Below are 16,512 nucleotides of genomic sequence, written 5' to 3'. Positions count from 1 at the left end.
GGGCTGGTGCCCAGCCAGTGCTTGGGGTCAAGCAACATATATAACTATTTGTCTTTGATGATGTGTGTTGGAAATACCAACCAGCTTTCAGGAGGAGAGCGATCTCTTCTCAGATAGTCACTTAGACAAACCGGGAAAGACAGAGGTGGACACAGGAAAAAAAGAAAAATCCTTACAGGGAAAAATAGTTCCACCCTAACAGAGCAGTGCCTCTGCAGGGAAATGCAATGGAGAGAGGGAAAGAGGCGAGCTTTGCTGGGAAAACCCTGGGGACTAAGGAGGAAGCCTGCAAAGAAAGCCTTACTCCATCTACACCGGAATAGAACAGAACAGTTAATGCTTTTAAAACTGAGAGTTTTCCTGATTTTTTTTTCTTGGGTTCCCCCCTGCTTCACACCCCCACCCCCCACCCCCAAACTAAAAGCTGCAGAGAAGGTGGTTATAAAAGCCTCTGTATATTTGGACAGATTGGAGAGGGAGAGTCTCAGGTTTAAAAGAAATATTGCAAAGAACAGCCAAGACAAGAAAGACTGCTTTTATACATGGAGCATAAAAATAACAACCAAAGCAACACTGTGTAAGTTCAAACAAGAACACATAGCCTAGAAGTGCTGAGTAATCCAGAATGACTGCTTATTTTAAAAAAAGGGATATTGATATCACAGGCATCTCAGCAATATGATGGGATTAAGATAAATTAGTGGGCACTGTGAAAAAATCCCAGTATATATTATACAGAAAAGACAGAAGACCAGGCTGACAAAGAAGTAGAACCAAGGAAAATATACAATAAACTAAGCAAAATAAACAAAATACACACAGCAGTACCTCAAAATCTCCTTAAACTCAATTTCCATTTTAAAAGAGTAGAAGTATACTAAACCCCAATATTTTCCCAGAATGGCCCAGAACGGGGATGCTTACAGCAAAATACTGACACTAAATAACTAGGGGCTTGTCAGCAAAAATCAAAAAAGCAGAAATATGGTAGAGATCTGCAAAAACAACAAACAGCTTTCATAAGATGCTTAGGGAAGAGGCATGGACCTGAAACTACTGGGTGGATACACGCACAGTAAAAGATATTTTTTCTGCACGACACAAATTGTGAGCCTAAATGACCAGAACGAGGATATGGATTTCACTGGATCCTTGCTGTGACCCAGGGTTGCTATTATGTTCCTGTCACAGGGCTTCTATAAAAAAGACACCGTGGGCATCCTTTAGAAATATTTAGGAAAATAAGACTTTAAGAAATAACGCAAAGGTGGTTTTGGGGTGTTTTTTGATGTTGTTTTGGGGGTTTGGGTGGCATTTTGTTTCTTAGGTGCTTTTTATTTCTTTTTTGGTGGTTTTTTTTTTTTTTTTTTTTTTTTACAGATCAGATTTTTTGGCTGATACTGAAATCCGTAATGATGGTAAAGTCCTATACACAGGTAAATGGTATACTGCAAGTATTCATGGATGAGAGCAACTGTTGTGTTTTGCTGTGAGATGATAATCTAAGAGATGTACCCAACTTTCCCATAAAGATAATCTGCAAGAAAATTCTGCCCTTTCCAAGGAGTAAATTGGTCAAATAACCCCATTATGCAATTATTTTAGTGTGTATAAAATGCAAAAAACACAACGAAAGGAGTTCATAGCTTCTGTTCTCTTTGATGTATATTTACAGGGGAATTCAATAAATTAACAAAACCGAAACAAGTTTAGAGGTTCCGCTTCAAATGTATTTGTGCCAAAACAACATGCACTGGGCTGAAGAAGCAATCTCTGTTCTAGAATAAAAGCTAAGCTGTTTATTGCGAAACAAAGCGGCACATTCTAGGCTTTTGCCCATCCCATATTATGGGAGAATACTCTAGAGAACAAGGTCATAAGTTCCATAGTCTGTATTGCTGTTAGGAGGCAAGGACAGATTTATTGTAAAGATTTGTCAACAACATCAGTGAGGTCACCATGCCCCAACGCACAGAAAATGTTCATCTACCTGTAACCCTTTTACAGTTGCAGGCTAAATATTTCCTTAGCCAACACTTTGGATTCAGAAAACACGTATTTACCTTATAAAGCTGTAATTTTGCATCATCGTTCAGCTAATTGGAGGTTTACTGTCATTAGTTTAGATAATACACATTTGTCTTACAAAAATAGCTTCTAGCAGCTTCTTTAATTTAACCTTTCTTTTAGCCTTCTTTTTCTACTGTCACACAACTAGCAATTCAGTGCTCACAAATGACCTCCTGTGCCACAATCGTGCCATAACAATCAATGGTAGAAAATTCATAAAATGGATTAAATCCTACAGCATTCGCTTTGATGAATTAGTAGAATTTGTTCCCTTTAGCTGCTCAGAGTTAATCTTTGATTTTTAGCTGAGTTCACTGCATTGGAAAGAAAAAAACAGGGACACATTGTATTTTTGTTACTTACATGGCTGTAATGGAAATAGAGCCACAGCATCCATAGCAGCAAAGCTGACTTTTAAAGATTTTTGCTGTTTATTTCTCTTACCTCACTGCTTAAAGCGATATATGAGGAGGAACTTCCCATGACAAAGTGTTTCAGGATAAAATTTGAGATTATTACATTACATGATAATGATTATACTTTCCTCCCTGGTGTCACACCGTGCCAGAATGAGGCAGAGCTGAGGATCATTTTCCCACAAAGCTTTAAAGGTGCCAAATGATCCCAAAGCAAAAAATTAACTCCATCGCTGCAAATCACATAACGTGTTTTATTCAACATAAAATTATAGTTCAGTGTTTGAATTAAGGATTGCAAGGGAAATTCATTCTGAGCTTTTCCCATTTCCCTCATACTCACAGTTTGGCTAATGAACCAAGAAACCAATTAGTGAAACATCTCTATTTATAGCAGGTTGAGGTAATCTTTAGCCAGGGCACAGTTAAAACTCCTGCGCTGTGAAAAGACGACTTTTCATCTTCAGGAGCAGCGCTGTGGAGTTAATGAGCTCTCTCCACACAAAGCACCCACCATGGCACTGTTTGCCCAAAGACAGAGCCCTTGCCTCGCCCCAGCAGCACCAGCCGGCGAGCAGCAGGTCCTGGGTCTCATCTCCCCACACACACAGCATTTTCTTTCCGTTGACGTTTTTGCATCTTGGTGTGTTTTGGCACGTGGATGTGCAGCCCACGGTGGTGCACGGCAGAGGCTGGATGTCTGTGCAGAGCTATGGGGTTTGGAGAAGCTTCGTTTCAATGACGCATGTTTTCATGCATCCTCTTGCAGGCACCACCACCCCTTGGGTTTCCATCCAAGGCGCTGTGCTGAAGGCTTTCTCCCAATTTGCAGCTCTCCTCGCCAGGTGCATCTGCTCTGAGCCTGTGCTTTGTGCATGGCTGTCGTGGTTTCACCCTGGCTGGCAACCAAGCCCCACGCAGCCGCTTGATCCCCCCACCTAGGGGCATGGGAAGGAGGATCGGAAAGGAATGTAAAACTCAAGGGTTGAGATAAGAAGAATTGAATAGGTAAAGCAAATGCTGCAGGCCCAAGCAAAGCAAAGCAGGGAATTCATCCCCCACTGCCCACGGGCAGGCAGGTGTCCGGCCATCCCCAGGGCAGCCGGGCTCCACCACACGTAACGGCTACTCGGGAAGACAAACGCCACAATGCCAAATGTCCCCCCTTCCTTCTTCTTCCCCCAGTTTAGACACTCAGCATGGCGCCGTATGGTATGGAATGTCCCTTTGGCCAGTTGGGGTCACCTGTCCTGGCTGTGTCCCCTCCCAATTTCCAGTGCCCCCCCAGCCCCCTGGCTGGCAGGGCCCAAGGAACTGAAAAGTCCTATTTAGTATAAACATCACCCAGCAACAACTGAAACCATCAGTGTCCTATCAACATTGTTTTCACATCAGAGCAAAAATATAGCACTGTACTAGCTACTACGAAGAAAATCAACTCTATCCCAGCTGAAACCAGGACAACTGTCAAGGAGAGGGACTACAATAGAGGTCACTTTCCAGCTTCAGCACTGAGCCAGGGGTGTCGTCTGAGGTGCCCTGGTCCCATGGACCAATGGAAAGAGTGTCACACTTCAGAGACAAGAAAATCAAAAAGTTTGAAGATTTAAAAAGGGGAGGCAGAGGGGACAGTGCTTAAACCAGCTGATGGGCTAATGGGGATGGCATGTCTCAGCGCTCACCTTCTTCTCACACGCTGGGATGCACAGCTCAAAGCCACTCCTTCACGCCAGGTGTCTCAGATAGTTTCTCTAGTTATAAGTAAACGGCTCATTAAAGGGATAAAGAAACAGGAGATGGACTCTAGACCTAAGATTCAGAAGTGTATTTTCCCGGTTCCCAGAACAAACCCATTAGCTCAGCTGGAGCGTGGGCCAGGTAAAACAGTAGAGGGTTGATTTTCTCATGGGATAAAAGAAAGCACATGAAGGAATAGGGGAGGCAAGCCAATGCTAAAAGGAATTCTTAGCTCCAGGGATTGCTCATGCATTTTGCACTACAGAAAGTACTTTAATAAAGTACATTAAAAAATAAGAACCAAGAACTGCAGCGCAGTCATTCCCTTCTGCTGCTGTAAAACCGACGCAAGCGGCACTGAGCTCTGTAACACAGAACACACTCTTGTTTGCTAAACCAGATTTCTTCCATGAGTTTCCATCCTCCTATCACTGGTTCTTAACACTGTGTTATTAACCTTGATTAAACTGATTAAAGATATGTTCCGTACCACAGGCATGTGTGCACAAGTGCAAGACATGTATGAGTTGCTCCTTCCTCTATTAAATGATATCAAGTCCTTACACACCTACCTAGGACCCCAAAACATCTCCCAGCCTCCCTACCACTTCTCACATACCTCAACTCGCGATACCTTGACACCCAGGAGTCAAATCCAATCCTACCCCTTCATACATCAGCCGGAATAACTGGCAGCTAATTGGGGTAAGTGTCTCAGAGGTGGAGCTCACCTGAGCTGGAAGAGGGGCAGAGTCATAAGGGTATGGAAAGGACCTCTAAAAGATATGCCTTTTTTTTTTTTTTTTTTTGGGTACTGCCTCCAAAAGTGGAGGTGTTTATCTCATGTAGCTTGGTGAAGAACTTGTATGAAGGCATTTGGGAGCAACCCATCCAATATTCGAGTAGCACTATGGCATGCACGTCACAGCCTGGGAATCCTAGGTTTAGAGGAATTTGTTTCAGTGGTACAGCACTTCCCAGGGATGATCCTCTGCTGCTGATACCCTTTCTTGCAATCAGCCTGTGCAACCCCAGTTGGAAAAGGAGAAAAACAAGAGAAGGAAAGCACTTACACTGGAAGCAGAGCCTGCCCGATGCATGCATGTTTAATGAGCCCTAGAACTGGACACAGTTCAGGAGTTGTATATAGACAGAGTCAGATTTCTACAAACACGAAGTGCAAGAAATAATTTGAACTACTCAAAACATTATTGAGCTGCAATCAACTAATCACTTAGGAAAAAACCAACAGTCACGAACAGCTTAATGTAAACACCTTTTCAGCATGCAAGAATAGGCAAAAAAATAAACAAGTATGAGGCTGAATGAGGAACAGAATGTGTTATGGAAAATGCAGTAGCACTAAATGTAATCTAATGGTATGCTAAAGTACTGTGTCTTCTACTGTTTCTCGGCTGTAAAATTTTAAGGGGACCTAAGTTGTTTAGGTATATCTGTTATTTTTAGCTTTATTGTACTAGGTGCTCTTATAGCAAGGATTTGGGAATGGGCAATAAATATGGGAGGCTTTGCTTTTTTTAAAAATCAGTGCATCAATAACCACTAGTTTGCTGAAAAACTATTTAATTCAAATTTAACCAAGAGGTCCTCTGAGGCTTGGGCTCGATTCAATGCTAGGTGCTAGAAGTCAGCCACTGCCTTTTTCCTTAGGATAGTAAAGAAAAAGGAGAAGGAACTTGACTTTATTTACAGCAATAGTTATATTACGAGAAGCATGAGACTTGGTAATTGAGTCAGGAGTAGAAGTGGAAGTCTCCTGTGACAGCCTGTAATTGTCAGAGCTCCAGTCAAATTCAGCAGACACGGATTCAAGGAATATTTTGAATGCCTGGATAGTACCTGTATCAAACCTGGCCTCCGGACCTCTAGAGATTTGCTTCTCGCTGCATTTTGGTCCTTCCATTTTAATACAGCAAATATTAACCAGACAACTGTACGGGTAATTCTCCACTTCATGCTAAAAACATTTCATATGTAAGCGTGTAAAAAATTCCATCCCCTAGCAACTGTGAGATTCCTGCTTGAAAGAGTGATGGGAAAGATGGGGCTTCAGGAATGTTAGAGTCAAGCAAGGATTCTGTGGGTGTGAAATTGTTGGCAATTATGTCTGATCACTGGCTGCACGTTTTTGCTGAATGTGTTTGAATTTACTGTAGAAATTGGCCTGTATTACTGAATTCTGGGAGCCCTGATTAAAATAAACTGTGTTCAGGATAGATGTACTGCAGAGAGACTGTCGAGTCCAGGGAGAGCTCTGTATGAGCAGGAGGTGTCAGAAAGCACCACAGCAACAAATTAAAGAAATGAATCGTCTCAGGAAATATTATTGCTGGTTTCTGAAAACAAGCTAAAATGCAGTTGCTAGCTGAGGAACACAAAAGGGAAAAGAAACAACATTAAAAGTAAGTAATACAGCAGAATTTGGATGTGGGTAAGAGGCAGAGCAGCTCACTGAAGATCCAGACAGTAAATGAGCATGGATGATTAAGACTAAGTTGTTACACAGTAACCTGCTGTGATTACCCATGGGCTGGAAGGACTGCGGAGGCAGTCCCGGCACCTGACACAATGCCCCTGGCTCACTCCTTCTTCAGCTGCCTCTCACGAACCTGGAACAGGGATTCACTTACCAGCCTGTAAAACCCAGACGGCAGCACAAGCTTCCCTGCAGCCTGCTGCGCTGCGCCTCGGGTTCCTCCTCCCTGGCTCTTTCTGACCTTTTTGCTCCCCGAGCTGGACGAGCTCCTGGAAGGAGCCACCGAAGCAGCTCTTTAATTCTGCACAAGCCTACCAAGCCCACATCCATCCTGCTTCCCTTGGCCACTTCCCGCAAGCATTCCCTGTGCAGTCCCGTGCGGTCAGGGAGAGGTTTGCTGGTGATGACAGAGTGTCGAAGTGGCAGAGCTGCCCCAGCCGGGCGCTGCAGGAGCTGTGGTCCTGCCCCGCTGCACCCCCTGCTCCATACGCCAGCCTCGCGGGGTGAAAGCAACAGAGGCTGTGCCCGAGGGGGCCCTTCTCACAGCCCCTGATGAGCCTCAAGCAAGAAAAAGACTCCCTAGTTTTATGGAAGAGGGCTCAGAGGCCCATTTACAAGCCCTTTTATCTTTCCACCTGCAAGAGGAAAGGGACCTGCAGTGGTGTTTGGCTCACACTCTCACATCCTCCTCCCACGTACAATAACCAAGCCAGCCCACATTTCCCGCAGGAGAGAAGCACATGAAAGCGACTGCGAACAGCTCGGCTGCTGGAACATGCTGCCGAGGGAGTTTTTGGCTTTGGGTAGCATGGCAGCAGAGAAAGTGCCATCAGCCACACAAAGACGAGTCAGGAGACTAACGCAAGTTTCTGGCCAGCAGACTGGGTCTCCTGCCTCCACGGAGGATGTAAAAAGCACATCAAAACTTATTTCATGATCTCACGTTGCCGCCATGGATGTGGGTATCCAGAAGATGATGTTAAGTGTGGTTGTGTGAGGGATGACTCTCTGGACCACGGCTGGATTTTGCACGGCAAGGCTTCGGCCCTTTGGGTGAGGAGCAGGTCCTCCTCATAACATAAAAGTACTTATCCTCTGACACAGAAGCATCTTTCTGCTATCTTACTTATAACCTTAGATTAATCTGTTGCTTTAAAATGTCTGTAGCTGATATCATGACAGTTTCCTTTTAAAGAGATTTATTTCACAGCTAAATGGCTAGTTTGTATTCTGAAATCTCAGCTACCAGGTTGCACAGCTTTTGGGGGGGTCTTCAGGATTAAAGTACTACATTTCTGTTTCTCAGACTGTACTATCTGCTTCTCTAGTCATCCTGCTATGAGGCATTTCTCCAAGAAGGTGATTTTCCCTCCTGTTCACCATGTCTTTGGCAGAAGATGCACTTTAGTTAGCTAATTGAATATACTTGGGTTGTGCATCAAACATCAGTAATAGTATAAGGCAGTAACATTATGTCTCCTGTGAGAACAAGTCACAATATACTTAATATCTGTAATATATTGCTGTGATAACAATTTGATGCAGCTGTGCTTTTAAATATTTGCTTGGCAGAGTGACTAGCAAGCACCAGGGTCTGACAAGTAGTTTTTCAGGAAAGAGGATAATGTAATGGTGAAGGTATGGATGCTCTTTGCTCCTTCCCAAAGGTGATGCAAAGCGTTGACCACCTATGGAGGAGCCCATGGAGCCCCAGCCTGGGCAGCTGCTCTGCCCCTAGGGCCAGCTTTTACCAGCTTTTTTACCAGTACTCAACTCAAACACAGCCATATGCTGTCCTCCGGGTGCCTGATCCCAGACACATTTCCAGTTCTTCTGTGAGGCTGTCCCCTCTGCTTTCTGCTCCTCCTCTGGCTCTCCAGAGCATTATCGACTCTCCATTTCTGCGTTCTACAACTGGTATAATAGAAAGAAAAACTCTGCTCACACGTGCCTTGTAGGAGTACGTTCTGGGTAGGGCATCCTTATGTGTACATCAGAAATGGCTATTTTCTCTCCATTTTGCAGTTTCCTTAATATAAACAATTCAGCTTCTACGCTGATTGAAAACTAGTGTATCCCAGCATTTTGAGACCTAATTTAAACTAAAACAGCCTCTGTTTTTATGTATGTCTTTTTTTTTTTTTTACCTCCCAAAGGATTCCAGCGTCTCTCACGAGGTGTAATCATAGAATGATTAAAATTAAGCCCTTTCTGGAGCAGTCAGTAGAAGGCATATTGATAACTTGCCTTCCTTACCCATTTCAGTGGAGCAAAAGGGGAAACCTTAGCTAAGCAAAACAGCTAAATGTCAGCTGGTAGAGGTAATCTGTGGAATGCTCAAAATGTAGTAAATGTAGCCAATGTTTCTTCTAAAGTGCAGAGAAGCAAATAAAGATTTTTTATGAACAAAGATTACATTGCTCCAAAAAGCATACTCTTTTGAAGCATGCTGAACCTAGTACTTTGTTCATCAGTTATGATCTCCACCAGATGCATAACACCTACAGCTCTTGGTGACACACTCATCTTCTACCCCCAAAGTCCGTAAGTCACCAACAATGGCCATAAACAGAAACAAAAAGTATTAAGTATCCGTAAGCAGAAACGGGACCTTGAAATTGTCAATACCCATGGCCAGGTTCACTTGGGCACTGGAGGATGCAAGCACAAGGCTCACATTCATCTCCATTAATATTTTTAGTCAGAGCCTAAAGAACAGTGAAACAAAGTAAGCTGCAAGAGAAAATGCATATTAGCATTTAGATTAATAGTTATTATCTCCATTTCCCATCACCAGAAAGCAGTGAAATACATGATGATGGTTTAAGATTTTTTCGGAAAGGTTAAGGGCTCCTTGAATTCAAAGGGCTGGGAAACACCGGGCTGTAAGACAATCGGCCCTGGCCCTGACATGTGCTGCGTATCCTCAATGCATCTGGACTCTAGCTGGAATTAATATTCATATTGCAGTAGCAATTAAAAGACAGAATTAGGTCATGAGCTGTTGTTCAAGCAAATATGCAAGCAAAGAAATAAAATAAAATAATAAAAAAAAAACAACAAAAACCAAAGCAAGCAGCATTTGCCCTAAAAATTTCAGCATTGGGAAATTTGGAAATGTGAGATAACAAAAACAGGAGGATACAACAGGAAAATAAAATTTTGGGTGATTTAGCTAGCTGCTCACCTTTTCACCAAGGGAAGGCTGTTACCACCAGGCAGCTCTCTGTTTGCATCGTGACAACTCAATTTTAAGGAGAGGACAAGGAATGGTTGCACTGGCGACGTTCAGCACCTGCCAAGCGCTGAGCGCTGCCTGGTGTGCTTGGCCCCGACACGTGGGCTGGTGCTGCAGGTGCGGTACGTTTCTTTACACCTACATACAGCATTGTTTGCAAGTCATTTCTGTGGCTGGAAGGTTTTTATAAAAGAAACCATAGCAACCCTCCAAAATCTATTGTCCATTCCAGCACACAGCTTTTTCTGTTCTCCCATTAAGTTCTGTATCTCCGTCCAACTATTATATTCTATATGGAAAGGATTGTATGAGAGATAGAGCCACAACGCGCACTACAGTATGTCATACTGTGTGACAATGCACATTGTATTATCCACACCCTATTCTAGATGTGGAAAGTGAGAGTGAAATCATGTTGCTTCAGTTCCTTTTTTAAAATTGGGCTGAGAAATTTTGTGCTGTTATCTGCAGGCTGGCACGGAACCTCACCGCAGACTGCTTTTCTGGTTTTGCAATACTGCACAATATTATTAGTGAAGGTGAGCACCCACCTTCAGTTTAATGGGTGTCTCATTTTCATTCAGTCACATTAACAACAAGATGGTCAAACAAAATTTTAGCAAAGTGAGAGCCATCCACACAGCTGTTGATTAAACTTTGCTTTCAGTATGATTTAGGCAAGTATGATTTGTTAACAAAAAATGACTACATGGGGAAAACTGTACCCTCCTTCTGTAAGACTTTGCAGGGGAACTCTGCCTGTTAAAGCCTGATATTATTGGAAAAAAAATAACATAATAAATTTAAATGCGTTTCCAAAATAGCCCTCGCTACACACAAGAACTATGGGTAGGACTGATTTACACATACTCCCCTCTGACAGCTGTGAATGTATATATTTCATCTACGTGGCCAAAAAGCTGGATGTGAGGAAAGCTGTACCAGCCCTGCGCTGGTGACCCAGAGAGGAAAGCGGGCTCCTTAGCATCCGAAGAGCAGCAGCTGGCGGTTTCAGAAGAGGTGGTGGGCAGAAGAGTTGCAGAAGGTACCTGTCTGTGTGCAGCCATGGGTTCTACCTTGCCCTCACTTCCCCACTGGCATTTCTGAGCCAAGCCAGGGGAGACACCTCCCAGCCTGCCCGCCCGTTGTGTACCCGACCTCCCAACTTTACATCTGTGTAGCTCTAAGAGATACTAGAGGTCAAGACCAATAGAAGTATAAAAATAAATGCAATCAATGAAATTCAAAGAGACGGATTTGAATCACAATCCCAGAGGTGCTGCACGCCACCCACGAGGACTGCAGCTAGCGTTACCTTCTGCCCAGTCTTCTGAGCAGAACTTCTTTTCCGTGTGTTTACTCTTGTCTATACTATAGGTACAAGGGAAATCGTATATCTTTTTGACTCAATTCTTCATCTTCCAAAAGACGGCCCAAATAATTGAAAATAGTTCAATTTGTCGCTGTTTATTTTATGTTTGTTCTGCACCATTACATTCTCTGTCCCTTACGAAGCCAGCACTGATGGTCTTTAATCATCAGGAAAGGTTTATATAAAGGCAGCAGAGACATTTTCGGTTTCTTGTGATACATCCCTATGCAGGACCCTAGTTATGAGCAGTAGCACGCCACCAACGACTCAAGATACAACATTCAGCGAGAGGCTGTGTATACTTTGCAGGGAGTGGAGGCAAGATGATCCATGTTCAAAATAGACAGTGGTCATCGCTGTATGCCCGACAGTAGTTTATGCTGAATTTTCCCGGTTGCTCCTGGTGGACTGTCAGGTCTGCATGCGACTGAGGTGTTACACCATCAGACAACTGTGACTAATGCATGTCGCACATCACTGATGGGAATCTGAGACAGGTTTGGATCTGGGACCACACACATCGGTTCGAGTGTGACTGTCCTCTGCTCATCCCTCCCTTTCCAGGCAGATACAGAGACAGAAACATGACATGAAACTAGAGCAATAGTGTGTGAAAGAATGCTCTTGAAGCATGCCCTGAGGGAGATGTCAGCATGGGGTTGGGCTGGACCACAAAGAGGGTGAGGACGGCTGCTCCTCCAGGCCTGGCTGCTGTCAGACACAGAACAGGATTTACAGCAAAGGAACGAATGGAGAACAAGTAAAAACCTTAAGTAGTTCATAGGCATTGCAGTTTTATCTGTGCTGTTGTCGTACTTAACATGTATCTTCATACCAGCTCAGCTTTTCCACTTAGAAGTCACGAGGCAGCTACTAATAAGCATATAATTAAGGCAGTTATGTTGGTTTAGTCTTTTGTTAAGGTTAAAGACCAAACTGAGCCATTCACAATGTCTTGTGGCTTCCTTTTGCGAGAGACCGTTCTCTGGTCATGCACATGGCACTGCTGTCCACAAGGTCCTACACGCAACCCATGCGGCCAGTCCCATCACAAAGACACGCAGGATGGTGGGACACGTGCTCTGCTCCATAGCCAGTGGCTGCATCGTGCTACATCAGCTGAAGTTTGCTGAGTGGCTCTGACTTGGGGGACCAGTAAAGTAAGTGGTTGACATTCAGCCAGTGCTCAGCTTTCCCAGGGCCAGACCTTGCTCAATCCGCACACCGTGCTAGCTGCACACTGGCTTTTCCAGTCTTTCTGCTTTCTCTGCCACAGGCTCCCGGATAGCTGCAAAAAAACAGCTAGAAAATTTCCCCTACTTGTACTTTAAAACTTGCCTTTTATTTTGAGTACTACCTGGGCTTAGAACAAGACGTTGGTATTGTTTCAAATATCTTACCCCAGCATAACTACCATTTCTACAAGTTTTGCAATGGAAGCCCTAAGTTGGAAACCTCAGCAAGCTTCCATGCTGCTGCAGCAACATCCATCAACTGCAGCAATGCCCACAGCCAGGCAGAACAGCCACAATGCACTGCCTTTGTGTCACCAACCCCGACGAGCAGCAAAATACGTCTTATACAAAGGAGGGGAAGCTGCCAAGCCGTGAAGAACCTGCTCTTGCCATTGCTTACAGCGTGCACACCCATGGCTTTGCTCTTACAGAGCTTCTAACCTGGGGAAATAGTGGAGACTACGCATTCCCCTTCCCTCCGCCTTGGGTGGGGAGCAAGAAGGCATGGGCATCTTCTAATGAAGAGGCACATGAGAATGACATGTCAGGGATTACAGAAAACACCTCTTCCTCTATGTAGTTTGCATGCCCAAAGAAAAACGGGCTGCTCCAAATTGCTACAGACATGATTTCTATACAAAATGAGCTGAAACCATTCTAAAGCAATTTTTTTTGCCCAAGTTTTAAAGACTTCACTAAATTTGCACTAACAGCCACCTCTAAAGTTCACAAAAGGTAGTAAAAATTAGAACACGCACCTGACCTCTGCCCATTGCCGGAAGGAGATCCTTAAACAAAAATAGCTACGTGTGGGTTTTTTTAAAAATAATTCAACTAAGGAGAACAGATGTAGAAAAAACCTTCAGAACTGTGGTGATCGAGTTAATGAGCAACCCATGCTTGTGGACTTCTCCAAGGATTAGGAGTTGAACTGATGGGTAGCGGTGAAGGGACAGAAAGGGATTTACCTGGAAAGAATTAATGTTTCTGCTGGGACCCTGCATGGAGTAAGCGAACAGAAATGCTGCTGGCAAGGGCCACCCCAGTGTCCCCCCAGAAGCAGCTGCCCCTACCCTTCCAGCCCCTTGGCACTGGTCATTTTGTTTCCTCCAGCACTCTACTGTCCCTAAAAGCCATGTAGCCTCAGCATTAAACTGCTTCTACATGGTAACCCTGTGCAAATAGACACGGGTAATATAGCACACCTCACCGGCAAATACAAAACTCCAAAACCTTTGCCATGTAACAAAGCTGGTAAGAACTGTCAGTTCATTCTCGATACCTCAGTGCAACCAAGAAAAGCCAACGAGTACCGAATACCAGCTTCACTTCAGTGTAAGTTTTGTACACCATCTGGAACACATCACCCGTCACATTTTTACTTTCTTTCTATTTTGGCCCCTTCAGTGTGCACAGAAAAGAGTATTTCCACAGAGGAAGCATCTTAACACAGCAATGACTGCCATGGTTACAGGGTAACGTCCACATCCACACTGGCATCCAGCACAAACACAGGTTAATAGCCTGCAGAGCACCAGGAATGGTTCATGACTATTTATACTTCTCAACCCAACGGCACCGAAGGCTTTTAAGTAATTAGTTTTCCTCATTAACAGATGCACTGCCTGGGAAAGGGCACACAGGTTGTCCTGAGCCCCATCCTGGATTACAGGGCAGCACTACACGGTCTTGGAGTGGAAAGCTCAGAAGTGCCAAGCTGGGCTGGGGGTGGGGGGTAACGCAACTGCAAAGTTTATACAAATGCGTTATTCCCAAGGCGGAACTGCAGGTGTTATTTTGGCAACATCAGAGACCATAACCGCAATAAAAATATTCACAGGACATTGCCAAGACCCCATGCATTTAATTCAGAAAGATGAACAATATTTGTCAGGGTCACTTTTATGTAGACCTAAATGTACTTTGTGAGAAATTGGGTGTCGTAGTGATTTTTTTTGCTAAAGTTGCACCCTATCCTAAAAGCAGCAAAGCTTATACAGCTCATGTACCAAAAAGTAATTTACAAACATAATCAACAGGGTGAGCAGTGCTATTCCACTGCAAGCACATCTCTCATAAAATATGTGGGATTTGCACCTCCTCACTGACCCATCTAATACCTTATTCCATTTTTCTCTTTCATACTTTTAGAAGCAAAATAGACATTTGGTGAAGTATAATTTAATATTATCACTAAGGCATTCAAACACATCACTAAAACCTGTGTTGCTAAAATTACATTAGAGAAAAAAAAACAGGTAAACCAGACACTGTTATCTCCTTGAAAAATATGGGCCTTTTGCTGCAGCACCTACTGATGTGACTCTACCGAAACCAACAGGATTACTTACGTGAATAAGGATTACTCCCATGATTAAGGAGTGCAGGATTACATCCATTGTTTGCATATCTCCTGTTATTTACATATCCCTATTTTCACCTCGTTTGTTTTTTTTTTTAAACGCAGGGCATTTAATTACTGTTAGCACTAGATATCATTATGCTGCACTTTTATCCCTTCAAAATTCGGCTGTCTTTTGGATGTCAAGTAAAAAGCTTTTATGATCAAAACAAAGAAAATAAAGTAGAAGCAGCAGAATCTGGACTATGCAATTAAAAGCAAACAAAGTGAAGGAGAGCTTGTTATCCACATTCAAAACTTATTCATGATTCACTTCATATCCCCGCTCCTACCTGTGGCCTCTGCTCTTGGGAGCTGATTATTTATATGAATTTTTTTACTGTGCCAAGCAGCGAGTTACCTGAGAGTTCTCAGGCAATGCTGATAGTATCACTACTGGAAAAGAACAAAAATCAGGCAAACAACTGAAACAAATATCGTAGGTAGGTAGACTGATAACGAATAATAAACAAAAACACCTTATAAAGAAGTGCTAAGTCTAGCTTTAGTTCCCTGCTGCCGTATGTTTTACATACAAAATATCTCTCCTGCCTATCCTTAGAAAAATTGGGTGAGTCACCCCTACTTTCAAGTACTTTTTGGCACAAGAGAATCATTAATGCAGGGGAAGAATGTTACACAGGTCTCAGTTCCTGGTCCCAACCCAATCAGCAACCCAATTCAGCTGAATAAAGAGCAATAACCAAAGTTACACTTCCAACAGGGAACACACGCTTCTAAAAAATAACACATGTTCTTCCAGAGTCCCCAGTTTGACACCGAATTACGTGAGACTCGGGAAATCTTGGATCCTGCTCTGTTTTAGGAGCATGCTACAGGGATTTGAAAATGTAAACAATACAAGTTCATTTAAGAAGGCTGGTTTGTAACTTTAGCGTCAGTCCTGTACATAGCTGACTTTCTACAGGTAAAAATCAAGCTATAGCATGCCTCTTTAGACATCTTTCAGTGATCCTGAAAGCAAAAAGAATGCAGAGCATTTTCGGCAACCCTGGCAAAACACCACACGCTGTAGGAACCGTAACCTGAAAATCGCTTACGGCGGGGTCAGAAAACGTCACAAGTTGCGCAAACTTACCGAAGCGACCCATTTGCTTCCACGAAGAGTAGCTGACGGTCAGGTACATCTGAGTTACAAAAGACTGCGTGTCCCGGGTCCATTGGGCGCCAGGCATGAGGCGCAGAGGCAGGCAGCCGTGGCGGAGCAGGCGTGGGGCGGGGGGCTCTGCGGAGGGCATTGGGGTGCTCCCGGGGTGGCCAGGGCCCCCGCGCCGCTGGGCCACGGCCACTTGTTGCAATGGTGACAGGGAAAGCCAGGAGCTGCCTGCTTGGGCTGCCAGGGCATGAATAATTCATGCCCCCCGCCTCCCCCGCATTAGCATGCTGCTCAGGCAACTCCACTGGAGCAATTCATTTTGTCCTTTGTCTTCAGGAAAAACTTGCGGGATTAATGAGGGTTGTCTGTGATGATAAAACCTGGGCCTGCTGATTTATTTAGTCTGATTGGTTAGAATTTGTGTCCCTA

The 16,512-nt window shown here is 43.9% G+C and overlaps 1 protein-coding gene across 1 annotated transcript in view; it reads right to left on the bottom strand.

Moving 5' to 3' along the window:
• The window catches only part of C1H10orf90 (chromosome 1 C10orf90 homolog), a 68,203-nt gene extending 51,939 nt beyond the window's left edge, over positions 1-16,264 (bottom strand). Inside the window, exon 1 of the mRNA XM_055813312.1 lies at positions 16,066-16,264. Within this exon, the coding sequence (XP_055669287.1) occupies positions 16,066-16,225 (160 nt within the window). The 5' untranslated portion in view covers positions 16,226-16,264. The remainder of the gene's footprint in view (positions 1-16,065) is intronic.
• Positions 16,265-16,512: the final 248 nt, after the last annotated feature.

Source organism: Falco peregrinus, chromosome 1 (genome assembly GCF_023634155.1).
Source record: "Falco peregrinus isolate bFalPer1 chromosome 1, bFalPer1.pri, whole genome shotgun sequence".
Taxonomy (NCBI): Eukaryota; Metazoa; Chordata; class Aves; order Falconiformes; family Falconidae; genus Falco; species Falco peregrinus.
The sequence above is the reverse complement of the archived record's forward strand: the minus strand, read 5'-3'. Positions and strand labels throughout refer to the sequence as shown.